Genomic DNA, 14,831 nt, shown 5'->3' with positions numbered 1-14,831 from the left:
GCTGCTCTCAGACTACCTAGCAAAAACCTGATGACAGATTCCCTTTAAGACTGAGGAGAGACTGATTACCTGTTCTGTTACAGTTAAAATGGCAGCCTCCATAAGCACACCATCGTATGGCATATTATAGACCCATCTGGCCATCACATATCTCACTGAAGCACATTGAACATCTCATTATGATACCATAGGCAGCAATATGGCGTTCAGCCCCGGTTTGCAGACAGCCACTACTTTTTTGAGAAGGCTCTCTACAAAACGTTGGAATATGTCTGTAGGAATTGTGCCCATTCAGTTAAAAGAGCATTTGTGAGGTCAGACACTGATGTTTTGGCTTGCCATCGGTGTGCCAAACCATGCTATTCTAATCTATTGTAAGTGTTGATATCAGAGCACTCAGGTTTTTCCACATTAAACTCACCCATGAAGTTCATGCCTGTATGGACTTCACTTTGTGGCACTGGGATACAGTCGTGCTGGAAAAAAAAGGGCTTCCCATAACTGTTTCCCTGAAGTTGGAAGCATACAATTGGCCAAAATGTCTTGGTGTGCTGAAGCATTAAGATTTCTCTTCAGTGAAACTAAGGTTCTAGGCCAAACCCTAAATAAACTCCCCATATTACACCCTTACAAAATGTTATACTGGGCACTGTGCACTATGGTAGTTCGTGTTCTCTGGGAATCTAAAATTGTATAGCAAGTGTCTTATAGTGAAATATGATTGGTCACTCTAGAGTCTGTCCGAGACCTGACATAACCAATGGTGATCTGAGACTTGTGTGCAGCTGCTCCACCAAAGGCAGTTAGGCTGCTCAAAAAATAGCAGTGTCTGCATTTTCATTTACAAACTGGAATACTTACAGTATAAACTAAGGGGTAAGATGTCTCCTTGTGGAGAGTCATATGGCAAGGCTTGTTAAAGGGCCGATATTGACTTTTAGGATTGCTACTTCCAATAAGTGGTACTAAAGTTCTAGTCCTCTTCCTCGCTGAAGAGGCAATTTGCATATTACAGTATAAACTAAAATTTGTTTCCAGACTTGGTTTTTCTGTTAATCACTGAACTAATATTTAATTGTATAATCTTTATTTCTGATAACTGCTTTACATCTGTATGGCATGGAGTCAACGAACATCTGACACCTGCGAACTGATATTCCAGCCCAAGCTGACTGGACTACATTCCACAGTTCTTTTGCATTCTTAGGCTTTGTATCAAAGTCAACATTTTTTGACTAGGGATTGGGCTGGCCACTTCATAACATTAATCTTGTTGGTCTGGAACCGGGAACTTGCCCGCTTCCTGGTGTATTTGGAGTCGTTGGCCTGCTGAAACGCCCATTTCAAGGCTATTTTTGCTTCAGCCTCTTCCAGTATTTTGATATATTCAAAATGGTCCATGGTGCCTGGTATGTGATAAATAGCCCCAAACCATTATGCTTGTACCTCCATGTTTTACAGTCTTCACAGTGTACTGTGGCTTGAATTTAGTGTTTTTATGGGTCGTCTCACAAACTGAGATTTTTAGACCCAATAAGAACAATGTTGCTCTCATCTGTCCATAGAATGTGGTGCCACTTCTCTTTTGGCCAGTCAGTGTGTTCTTTGGCAAACTGCAACCTTTTCAAAATGTCTTTTTCTCAGCAATGGTACTTTACGAGGGATTCTTGCATATAGCGTGGCTTCACATAGGCGTCTTCTGATGGTTGCAGAATTCACAGATAACTGAAGATCTTCTTTGATCTCACTGGAGCTGATCATTGGATACTTCTGTGCCATTCTTGTGATTGTATGATCTATGCTGATGGTAGTATTTATTTTCCTACCACGTGTTTCGGGTTTTGTTTGCCATTTTAAAGCACTGGAAATGTTTTTAGCTGAGCAGACAATTATTTTCTGCAATTCTTTATATGTTTTCTCCTCTCCAATCAATTTCTTGATGAAAGTTCTTTCTCCTTCGGTACAATGTCTGGAACACCCCATTTTACTAACTGAGCAAAGGCTAAAACCAGCAAGTACAACATTTGAGGCCCTCCTTCTTTAAATAACTGCCAAAATTGACATCTGTTTCTTCACAGAATGAATGACCTCACTAATTGAACTTCCCACTGCTGTTAATTAGAACATCCCCTTTCATTAAATGAGTCAATTACACCCAATTAGCAGTGTGCATCTCATGACTATTGATTGCCCATTACTCGCCTACACCTAGCTATGAATTTTTTCCCATGTTGTATGATTTTTAATGCCAAAAACAGTAATTAAATCCATTAGTGGTGTTAGACTGATATTATTTTGCTCAAAACTGTACATGTGTACAAAGCACAATGCATAAGGTTTTCATACCTGAAGCTTGGGTCTCTTGGATAAGTACGGCTTGATACAGTTGTCACTGTGGCTTTCACATGGCTTTGTGTACACAATGCCATACATTACCCAGCAGGTATGAACTACATACACAATAAACACACCAACCACCAGGGTAGTGAAGGAACTCCTGTTCAGCATCGTAGATGGTGAAATGTGCAGCAGAAAAGTAATTCAGTATCCAAGATTGATAGAGAAAGGAAAGACCTGAGGAAATGAGAACACAATTATAGTCATGAAAACTACACTTTTCAAATTAAAACCTATCTAATGATCAGCTGATGGCCACGGCGACAGGGTTTAGAAGCCCCTAGGGAAGGTGCACATGACTGGGTAGAGTCAGAATATTTAGGGCCACGTGATCAATTTAATCATACATTTCACTAAAGAATACAATAGGAGGGACAAATGCTCCAGCATGAAGGCAAATTTTAAAGGTGTTGTCCACTACTCGAACAACCCATTCTCAATCACTATGTTTCAAGTAAAATAATAAAACCTGTACTCTCTTCTGGTGCCAGCGGCATTCCAGCAGTGTGGACACTGGCTCTCCTGATGCTTGCGTGACATTGTTATGTCATGGGATCCCTGCGAACAATCACCACTGGCTTCACCCTCCCTTTCTTCAGGTAATTCAGACATCTGGAGCAAGTGAGAGAGCAGCCGCAACTGTCACTTCCTCTATAAGTCTGATTGGTCTCCTAATAATGTCAGTTTTCTATTTTGTTGCTTACAGCTTGTTACTTAGATTACAGGCAATGGACAAGCCTAGTGTTTCCCAAACTCCATCCTCACGGCCTCCATCAGATCATGTTTTCAGGATTTCCTTAGTATTGTATAGTTTCTTATGTATTGATAATTCCATCACATCTGCAATACTGAGGAAATCCTGAAAACATGATCTGATTGGGGCTGTGAGGACGGGAGTTTGGGAAACACTGGGCGAGCCAAACTAGTCTGAAACTGGTCAGGATTGCTGGAGGGCACTTCAATATGTAACCTTCATGTTAAAGGGGATATCTGGAGCATATATATATATATATATATGCCTTAGCACTAACAGAAAGAAAGGTTTGGTACCGTGTTGGCCAGATGAAAAAAACAACATAATCGTGTAGTTATGATACCCTTTCATGGCTAACAAATATAAGATAAATGATGATACAAAGCAAGCTTTCAAGACTTCTTAGGTCTCTTCCTCAGGCAGGGTATAACTGAGAATGAGACCTAGGAAATCTCTAAAGCTTGCTTTGTAAGTTATAACATCATTTAATTTATTTCTATTACCCATTAACCCCATTATGTCCAATGACGGGCTGGGTTTAAGTTCTCGCACCATAACTGGCTAAGTCTGTCATGACTTTGAACTGTCACTGCGTGTAAACACGCAGTGACAGTTCAGTGCCAACAGCTGTCAGTGACAGATGAGTGGCACAGGAGGAGGCACCCAGATTGCTGTGATCGGTCAGTCAATCCCGATTGTTGCCATGGTGACGACCCCCGGCTCACCAGGCTACTGAGAGCTCCTCAAACCATGCTCAAAGCATGGTCTGAGAAGCTCTAGTATAGGTATAATGCACTGCAATGCATTATACCTGTGAAAAACGTGAGAGTCCCATAGAGGGACTAGGTAAAAAAGTATAAAATAATAAAAAAAAAAATAAAATTTTTTTTTTAAAAAAATATTTAAAAATAAAAAATATTACATTAATATACATTTTTATGAAAAAAATGAACAAAAAAAGTACACATATCGCCACGTCCGTAACGACCCAATCTATAAAAGTGTCACACTAGTTAACCCGTTCAGTGAATGCCATAAAAAAAAACTAAAAAAAAAAAAACAAGCAGCAAACGATGCTTTATCATCATACCGCTGGAAAAAAGTTAAATAAAACGCGATCAAAAAGACGAACATAAATAAAAACATCATCTTGTCCTATAAAAAACAAGCCGCCACACAGCTTCATCAGCAGAAAGAAAAAAAAGTTGTAGTTCTCAGACTAAAGTGATGCAAAATTGTTTATTCTAAATAAGTTTTTATTGTGTAAAAGCGTCAAAACATACAAAAAAATATATATGGTACCACTGTAATCGTACTGGCCGAAGGAAAAAAGCTGCCTTATCAATTTACTACACGCGGAACGGCATTAAAAGACACATTTTTTTTCCTGAATTGCTATTTTTTGCTTATACTAGGTCCCCAAAAATCAGAAGAGAAAGCGATCAAAAAATGTCATGTGCCCGAAAAATGGTACCAACAAAGACGTCAACTCATCCCACAAAAGACAAGCCCTTACATGACTCTGTTGGCAGAAACACGGAAAAATTATATCTCTCAAAATAAGGTGATGCCTTTTTGCAATAAAAAGCGTTTTATAGTGTGTGATAGCTGCCAAACATAAAAACCCGATATAAATCTGGTAACGCTGTAATCGCACCGACCCAAAGAATAAAGTTGTCTAATCACTTATACTATATGAGGAATGGCGTAAAAAAATAAATAAAACCAATTCTTCAACTGCTGTTGATTTGTTCATTCTGCCTCCCAAAGATCGCAGTAAGGCTCGGCTCACATTTATCCTGCGCGCTGCGCTGAGCGCTTACACCGGGGTTTCCATATAAATCTCTGAAATATGTGATTCAGACGGAACCCCCGGCGGAGGATTCCCTGTAATGAGGCAGATGGAGACACTGTGGACACAATCTGGCCTGTCATCTGGCGGTGTCCGTCTTTTTAGGCGTGAAAAAAACCGCGGTCCGCCACAGTTTTGTGTTCCTCTGAAAAGGACACCACTCAACAGAGGCCAGATGGAGTCCAGAGCAACGCTGCTGCCTCATTATAGTGAATGGATCCCTCAGGGGTTTCATATCAAATCACTTGGAGATTTAGATGGAAACCATCTAACCATCTCAGCGTAGAGTGCAGGATAAATGTGATCCATAATGTTATGTAAAATATTCTTAACAAAACCTTCAAATCAATCCACAAAAAAAAAGCAAGTTCCCACTCAGATCCGTCATCCGCTAACGGAAATATAGGGGCTTCCACATTACTGGTAGCACAAAGGCTCTGGAAAAGCGAAATGGCTCCTTGCCCCCCAAAAGAAACTCAGCGAATTCTGTATTCCCAAATCCAAATGCCCACCTGCCTTCTGAGCCTTAGTGTGCCTAAACCACATTTAGAGTCCACATGTTTGGCAGGGGAATAATTTCCAAAATGGGGACACTTGAGGGGGGGATTCTGCTATTCTTGTACTTAGGGATTCTGTATATAGAGTCCGCAAACTATTCTCAGAAAATCTGCGCACCAGGAGTCAAATTTTTTGTTTTCATGGCTTCAAGTTATAAACTTCTGTGAAACAACTGGGGGTTCAAGGTGCTCACTATACATCTAGATACATTTCTTGAGAGTTCTAGTTTCCAAAATGGGGTCATTTGTGGGGGGTTTCTACTGTTTAGGCACATCAGGGTCTTTCCAAACAAGACATGGCGTCCGCTCTCAATTACAGCCTATTGTGTGTTCAAAAAGTCAAAACAGCGCTCCTTCGCTTCCGAGCTCTGCCGTGCGCCCAAACAGTGGTTTTCCCCCACATATGGGCTATTGGTGTGCGGAGGAGAAATTGCAGAACAAATATTGGTGCCCATTTTTTCCTATTAACCTTATGAAAATAAAAAAATTGGCTTCAGTTACATATTTGTGAAGACAATTTAAATGTTAATTTATTGCTTCAGTTACTGTAAAGCACCTGAAGGGTTAATAAACTTCTTGAATGTGGTTTTGAGCACCTTGAGGGGTGCAGTTTTTAGAATGGTGTCACTTTTGGGTATTTTCTGTCATAAAGGCCCCTCAAAGTCATTTCAAATGTGATGTGGTCCCTAAAAAAAAATGGTTTTGTAAAGGTTGTTAGAGCAATGAGAAATCGCTGGTCAACTTTTAACCCTTATAATTCTTAACAAAAAAAATTATGATTCAAAAATTGTGCTGATGTAAAGTAGACATGTGGGAAATGTTATTAACTATTTTGTGTGACATATCTCTCTAATTTAAGGGCATAAAAATTCAAAGTTTGAAAATTGTGAAATTTTCAAAACTTTTGACAAATTTCCATTTTTTTCAGAAATAAACACAAGTCATATCGAAGAAATTTTACCACAATCATGAAGTACAATATGTCACGAAAAAACATTCTCCGAAGCAGTGGGATCCGTTGAAGCGTTCCAGAGTTATTACCTCTTAAAGTGACACTGGTCAGAATTGTAAAAATGAGGCTTGATCATTAACCTACAATGTGGCTCGGTCCTTAAGGGGTTAAAGGTATCAGAACTACAAGATTATCTTGTATTTCCCACTGAGAACAATCTTAGCACTAACAGGCATGTAGTTGCTAACAGAGGCAACTACCTGTCTGTTGTACCCAGCGTCGGTCATTGACTGCTCCTGCCGCAGATTCAGCTGCTCCTTATCAGCAGAGCAGCGATTTCGCTTCCTGTTAACAGGGCGGGACTACTGGTGTCATGGTGATTGACAGAAAGCTTCCCTCAATTAGGCAAAGGGAGCTGACTGTCAATCAGCATGACACCAGTAGTCCCGCCCTGTTAACAGGAGAAGAAACTGCTACTCTGTTGACGTGACGTCAGCTGTAGTCTGTGAACGCTCTGCGCCAGCGGAGAACAACGCCGGGGACAACAGGCAGGTAGGCACATTTTGTTTTGTTTTTAAGTCCCAGATATTCCCTTTAATTTTATAAATCAATAGCACAAATGAATATAAACAATTTTGTAATAAATCTCATCAGAGAGATCAGCTTCTTTCTCTGACATTCAGTGAATCTGTATTCAGTGAATAGACTTTTCCATTACTGAGATAGGGGATGGCAGCTACTACTGATGAGATTCTATATAGAGAAGAGGAGGGAGGAGCTCTGCCATTAGCTCCTCCCCTCTTCATAGAATCTCATCAGTAGTAGCTGCCATCTCCTATCTCAGTAATGGAAAAACCGGAATTAGTCTTACCGGTAATGATGTTTCCAGGAGTCCACATGACAGCACGATAGGAGGAGTAATCCCATATCCTGTGTAGGGACAGGAAGCACAAGAGGTTAAAAGCCCCCCCACCCCCAACCTCCTCAGTGATTTTCCAAGAACAACATTGGCTGGGTACAACAAAATTTTATTTTAGACTGCTTAGGCATATGTTAGAGTCACATACAGTAGCAATATAGGGAGGGAAATAAGGGTGCTGTCATGTGGACTCCTGGAAACATCATTGCCGGTAAGACTAATTCCGGTTTTCCAGTACATCCCCATGACAGCACCATAGGATTATATACCCAAGAACTTATAGCTTAGGGTGGGATAACTGCCTGAAGTACCTTCCTACCAAACGCAGATCTCTGCTGTGAGAGAACATCTAGCTTGTAGTGTTTGCAGAAAGTAGTATGTCCTGACCATGTGGCTGCGGTACATATCTGTTCAATGGTAGCCCCTGCTCTAGTTGCCCATGAGGTGGAAATTGCTCTGGTGGAATGGGCTTTGATAATTTCAGGGGGAGGCTGTCCTTCTGAAAGATATGCTAGATTAATCATGGATGTGACCCATCTAGCTAAGGATAGTTTTGAAGCCTTCCTGCCTCTTTTTTATCCCCCAAACTGTATAAAAAGATTAGAGTCTAATCTCCAGTTCCGAGTGGCTTCCAAATAGGCCAACACTGCTCTGCGGACATCGAGATGGTGGAACTCTTCCTCCCTCTGATTCCTAGGGTTTCCGCAGAATGATGGAAGAACCACTTCTTGGTTTACGGTCATCGATGACACCACCTTCGGGGAGAAGCTTGAGAATGATGCAATCATCCCGAATCTGCATACAAGGCTCGACAACAGATAGAGCCTGGATTTCACCCAACCGTTTAGCTGTGGTGATTGCCACCAAGAAGACTGTTTTCAGAGTCAAGTTCTTTATTCCTAATTCATTAACTGGGCCGAAGGCAGGTTTGCAAAGGACTCTTAGGACAAGATTCAGATCCCACAGAGGGGAAGAAATTCTCTGGGTAGGTCTAAGTTTCTGGATTGCCTTGACAAACCTGATTATCCAGGGATGTGAGGACAATGATGTGTCGAAGAAAGCACCTAGTGCCGCAATCTGCACCTTCAAGATACTTGGTCTAAGACCTGCATCAAATCCCGCCTGCAAGAAATAAAGGATCGCAGGGATGTCTGGCTGAGAGGTGTCTACCGTCCTGTGGAACTGACAAAAGGTCCTACAGACTTTTTTATATATGGCCTGAGTTACAGGTTTTCTACTAGCCTGCATAGTCTGGATCACTCTGGCGGATAAGCCCTTGTTCTTCAGGATCTCCCCTTCAGAAGCCAAGCTGAGAGCTGAAGTTGTTGAAGATTCCGATGCAACAGTGGACCTTGCATCAGAAGATCTTCTTAAGATGGTAAAATGATTGGGTCTTCCAACGCTAGATGACGTAGAAGGGAGAACCAACTCCTCCTTGGCGAGAACGGGACAATTACTATGACTGTCGCCCGATCTTCCTGAATTTTCCGCAGCATTCTCGGAATTAGAGGAGCAGGTGAGAAGGCATATGTTAGGCCTTCTCACCAATATTGTGAGAGAGCATCCACTGCCAGAGGATGATCTCCTGGGTCGAGAGAGAAGAAAGATGTCGTCTTTGCATTCGTTCTGGATGCAAAAAGGTATAGATGCGGCTGACCCCATCTGCGAGTTAGTCGCTGGAACACCTCTTCGTTCAGTTCCCATTCTGAAGCCTTCATCTGACACCTGCTGAGGTAATCTGTCTCTTGATTGTAGGATCCCCAAAGATGAACTACTGAAATGGAGCTCACTATCTTTTCTATACCTAAGAATATCCTGTTGGCCAGGGACTGGAGAAGTGGGTATCTTGGTCCGCCCAGATGTCTGATGAAGGAGACTGCCGTGATGTTGTCCGACAATATTTTTACATGTCTATCTCTTAAGACCGCCCAGCTTCTCTGTAGGGCTTCCTAGATTGCCTGTAGTTCTCAAAAATTCGATGATCGGGTCTGAATCTCTGTGGACCATGTTCCTTGGAGATAAGTCTCTCAGGATGGGGAGCTCGAGTGGGAGATTGAGTCCGTGGTCACTAAAAGACAAGGTTCCAGAATCCACTGCACTCCCTTCTGTAGATTCTTCAGGTCGAGCCACCAGTGTAGAGAGTCCTGGGCGTCTCAGGACAAAGACATCTTCCTGTCTAAGTAATTCTGATGTCCGTTAGTCACTTCCAGGATGCATTTCTGTAGAGGCCTGGAATGGAACTGGCTCCATCTGACGCAGGTGATGCATGACGTCATGATTCTCAAAATACTCATTGCCTTTCGGATCGAAGGTTTCTTCTCTCTTGCAAAAGGAGGAATCTTTTGTGGAATTTAGAGCATCTTGTCTTCCGGGAGATCAGGCATTCGGGAGTCGAGATGGACTCCCAGGAAGATGTGTCAAGTACTGGGGACAAGATTGGATTTTTCTTTGTTCACAATCAAACCCAGGCTGGTAAATGTCTGTAGGACAAGTTCCAGATGTTGCGTCATACTTAGAGGAGATCCTGCCACCACCAGGAAGTCGTCCAAGTATGGAATGATGGCAATATTCCCGAGTCGGATATAGGCCACCACCTCTGCCATGATCTTCGTAAAGGTTTCTGGGAGCAGATGACAGGCCAAAGGGAAGACATCGGAACTGGTAGTGTAGAATCTGACTGCCTGATGGTACTGCAAACCTCAGATATTGCTGACTTGAGGAACGTATTGGCAGGTGGTAGTATGCATCCCTGAGGTCCAGGGTGCACATTACCGCATTTGTGTCTATTAGAGGAATGGCTGATCTTACTGATTCCTTGCGGAATTTTTTGTAGCGGACCCATCGGTTTAGGGGTTTCAGGTTGATAATTGTACGAAACTCCCCTGACGGTTTCTTTATTGAAAACAGAGAGGAGTAATGGCCCCGATGTTGTTCGTGATCTGGAACTGGCACAATAACCCTCTGATGTAGCAGCTTCTCTATGTCTGCCAATAGACAGGAAAGAGAGGTAGGGGAACCCTCTGTCAAGCGGAATTTTTGAGGGGATTTTGAAAAAACTCTATCCTGTAACCCTGCGCTATAGTTGTTAGTATCCAGGGATTTTGAGTGACCCGATGCCAACTGTTTTTGAAAATCTTTAATCGCCCCCCTACTCTGACATAGTCATTGTCGTTTTGGACGAGAGCTAGTACTGGGCTGGTATTTCTTACCTTTGTTCCCCTTATTAAAACTCCAGCTTGTGGACCCCCCTTTTTGCTGAGTGTTATATTTACGGGAGGGGAAGTGTTTGCAAAAGGGCAGCTCTTTCTTTTTCTCCTCAGGGAAGCCCTTCTTTTTATCGGACGCTTTTTCTAGAATGTCGTCTAATACTGGTCCGAATACTCTGAGCCCTGAAAATGGAATGGAGCACAGTTCGTTCTTAGAAGCTGTATCTCCAGACCATGTTTTTAACCAAACGGCTCTACAGGCTAAGTTGGAAAGCGCATTATTTCTGGACGCAAATCTGACCGATTCCGCCGAAGCGTCGGCCATAAAATTTGTTACCATTTTTAATAGGGGCAATGATTGAAGGAGATATTCCCTCGGGGTGCCATCCCGTAGGTGACTCTCTAGCTCTTCTAGCCAGACTCTCATGGATCTGGCAATAGATGTAGCAGCGACATTAGATTTAATAATTTCCACCGAAGCTTCCCAGGCTTTTTTCAAAAGTCCATCCACCTTCCTATCCATAGGATCTTTAAGTCCTGACGAGTCCTCTCAAAGGGGATAGAGGTTTTCTTGACCACCTTAACCACTGGGACGTCAATTTTAGAAATAGCGTCCCACACGTTGGTGGCCTCTGGGTCAAAAGATAGTCAGGCGCAGAAGTCTCGTGGTATAGAGAGTCTCTTCTCAGCATCCTCCCATTCCTTGAGTATCATGTCCTTCACATGAGCATTAATAGGGAAAACCATGGATCTCTGGGTTCTAAGACCACCAAACATCTCAGCCTGAATGTTACTGCTCTTCTTCGTTTCCTCTACTTGCATCGTGTTTCGGACTGCTCGTAGAAGAATATCCATACCATCTGAGTGGAACATATATTTTTTTCGTTCCCCGCCCGGAGGTGGACTAATGGTCTCACTGTTGTCAGAGTCGCCAGATGGGTCGATTTCACCCTCAGAAGATGGTGCTATATCTTCTCTGGGTTCTTTGGGTCCCGGGACATCCTGGACTCCTAAACCTGGGGGCTGCAGAGACGTAATAGAAGCCTGAACTTCTTCTTTGATTATACTACGCATCTCATTTAATAAAGCCCCGTGCTCCTCTTTTAGCATGGAGGCTATACATTCCCCACATAGACGTATATAGACATATACATATGAGTCGGGAAGTCTGATGTTACAATCCAGGCACCTCTTGGATTTTACTGTGGCCTTTTTCCCTGTATCCTTCTTATTCTCAGAAGGAGGTGGTAATTGCCCAGAAACATCCTATAAAAAATATGTAGGGCCTGGTAAGCGCAAGCTCCATTAGCCATATAAAAAAAGGTAATGGTACACTTACATGATTGTGGGGCGATCCAGGGAGGGTATCAGGGTGAGACATATCTGCAATTTTGCTGTCAGGGGTGCCCAAGCTGTAAGCCTGCCTTTGATGCTCCCCAGCCCCCCTTCTTTTACCTTACCTGGTCGTCGTGTCATTTTCTCCTGCTCCCTGGCGTCTGGTCTAACTGCGATTTGAATTTCCCGCGCGACCGCCACCGGAAGTCGTCATCTCCGAACTTCCGCTTTTGACGCCGGGCGGTCCTGAAGCCAGGAGAAGTCGGACCCGCCCAGAGCAGGAAGCCGAGAGCCCCGGCGATGGAGTAGCGGCACCAGGAGGCTCCAGCACACCGGAGGGCTGAGGGACTCCCAACAGGGAGTGTCGGCCCAGGACCCGCTTGGCGGCGGGAAGGTGAGAGCCGTGGCCCCCCCCGATCCCCCTTGAGGTGAACTTCGCACCAGTGCTCCTGCACCAGCGCTCCTCCTGTACTCCCTGTCCTGTGTAGGGACAGGAAAAACACTGAGGAGGTTGGGGGTGGGAGGGCTTTTAACCTCTTGTGCTTCCTGTCCCTACACAGGATATGGGATTACTCTTCCTATGGTGCTGTCATGGGGACGTACTGGAAAGTCTGTTCACTGAATAAGATTTTACCTCAGAATTAAGACATTTCATAATAACTGATCAATTTTGGCAGAAAAAGAAGCATTTCTCTGATAAGATATAATACAAAGTTGATTATATTGATGTGTACTATAGATTTATTAAATTAATATTAAAACAATGGTTACACTTCAAGCTCCAAATCCTGGCTAGTTAATGAGTTGGCAAGGCTGCCTTATTACTGTAGAGCAAACAGTGGGAGCTAGTAGGGCACCTATGCTTCTGGCCCGAACTGTCATTCATTCAATCAGCTAGTTTGGGAGCGGCTTGCTCCTGAGCAGACAACGTGTGACTGACACTTTACGTTCGTGTGCAGGTCATATGGGATGTATTAGATGTCACATATACGGCCATATACAGGATGTATGGGATGTCATATATACGGGCGTGTACAGGTCAGGACAAATTGGATGTAGGAGATGTCACATATATGGCCGTGTACAGGACAGGACATAAGGGATGTAGGAGATGTCACATATACAGGACATTTGGGATGTCACATATACAGGCGTGTACAGGTCAGGACATATGGGATGTAGGAGATGTCACATATACAGCCCTGTACAGGACATATAGGATGTATGAGATGACACATATACAGGACATATAGGATGTAAGAGATGTCACATATACAGGACGTATGAGATGACACATATACAGCCGTGTACAGGACATATGGGATGTAGGAGATGACACATATACGGCCATATAGGACATATGGGATGTAGGAGATGACACATATACGGCCGTGTACAGGACATATGGGATGTAGGAGATGACACATATACGACCGTGTACAGGACATATGGGATGTAGGAGATGACACATATACGGCCGTGTACAGGACATATGGGATGTAGGAGATGACACATATACGGCCGTGTACAGGACATATGGGATGTAGGAGATGACACATATACGGCCGTGTACAGGACATATGGGATGTAGGAGATGACACATATACGGCCGTGTACAGGACATATGGGATGTAGGAGATGACATATACGGCCGTGTACAGGACATATGGGATGTAGGAGATGACACATATACGGCCGTGTACAGGACATATGGGATGTAGGAGATGACACATATACGGCCGTGTACAGGACATATGGGATGTACAGTCATGGCCAAAAGTATTGAGAATGAGACAAATAGTAATTTTTCCAAAGTTTACTGCTTCATTTTTTGTAATGGCATTTTGCATATACTCCTGAATGTCAAAGAGTGATCAGCTTAACAGCAATTACTGTACTTGCAAAGTCAATATTTGCCCAGAAAATGAACTTTAACCCCCAAAACACATTTCAACATCATTGCAGTCCTGCCTTAAAAGGAGCAGCTAACATCGTTTTAGTGATTGATCCATTAACACAGGTGTGGGTGTTGATGAGGACAGGGCTGGCGATCAATCAGTCATGATTAAGTAAGAATGACATCACTGGACACTTTAAAAGGAGGCAGGTTCTTGGTATCATTGTTTCTCTTCAGTTAACCATGGTTATCTCTAAAGAAACACGTGCAGCCATCATTGCACTGCACAAAAATAGCCTAACAGGGAAGAGTATCGCAGCTACAAAGATTGCACCTCAGTCAACAATCTATCGCATCATCAAGAACTTCAAGGAGAGAGCTTCCATTGTTGTCAAAAAGGCTCCAGGGCACCCAAGAAAGACCAGCAAGCGCCAGGACCGTATCTTAAAACTGTTTCAGCTGCGGGATAGGACTACCAGCAGTGCCGAGCTTGCTCAGGAATGGCAGCAGGCTGGTGTGAGTGCTTCTGCACACACTGTGAGGCGGAGACTCTTTGAGCAAGGGCTGGTTTCAAGGAGGGCAGCAAAGAAGCCACTTCTCTCCAGAAAAAACATCAGGGACCGACTGATATTCTGCAAAAGGTACAGGGAGTGGACTGCTGAGGACTGGGGCAAAGTCATTTTCTCTGATGAATCCCCTTTTCGATTGTTTGGGACATCTGGAAAACAGCTTATTCGGAGAAGAAGTGGTGAGCGCTACCACCAGTCTTGTCTCATGCCAACTGTAAAGCATCCTGAAACCATTCATGTGTGGGGTTGCTTCTCAGCCAAGGGAATCGGCTCACTCACAGTCTTGCCTAAAAACACAGCCATGAATAAAGAATGGTACCAGAATGTCCTCCAAGAGCAACTTCTCCCAACCGTCCAAGAGCAGTTTGGCGCCCAACAATGCCTTTTCCAGCA

At 43.4% G+C, this 14,831-nt stretch overlaps 1 protein-coding gene across 1 annotated transcript in view; it reads right to left on the bottom strand.

Annotated features, from left to right (window-relative positions):
- Window positions 1-14,831, bottom strand: part of CLPTM1L (CLPTM1 like) — a 62,910-nt gene that overhangs the window by 45,595 nt on the left and 2,484 nt on the right. The window contains exon 2 of the mRNA XM_073678346.1: window positions 2,347-2,574. Coding sequence (XP_073534447.1) covers window positions 2,347-2,508 — 162 coding nt within the window. The 5' untranslated portion in view covers window positions 2,509-2,574. The remainder of the gene's footprint in view (window positions 1-2,346; window positions 2,575-14,831) is intronic.

The sequence above is a fragment of the Phyllobates terribilis genome, unplaced genomic scaffold (assembly GCF_046119375.1).
Source record: "Phyllobates terribilis strain yellow unplaced genomic scaffold, ASM4611937v1 Scaffold_4__5_contigs__length_816908805, whole genome shotgun sequence".
NCBI lineage: Eukaryota > Metazoa > Chordata > Amphibia > Anura > Dendrobatidae > Phyllobates > Phyllobates terribilis.
This window is presented reverse-complemented; position numbering and strand designations above follow the sequence as displayed.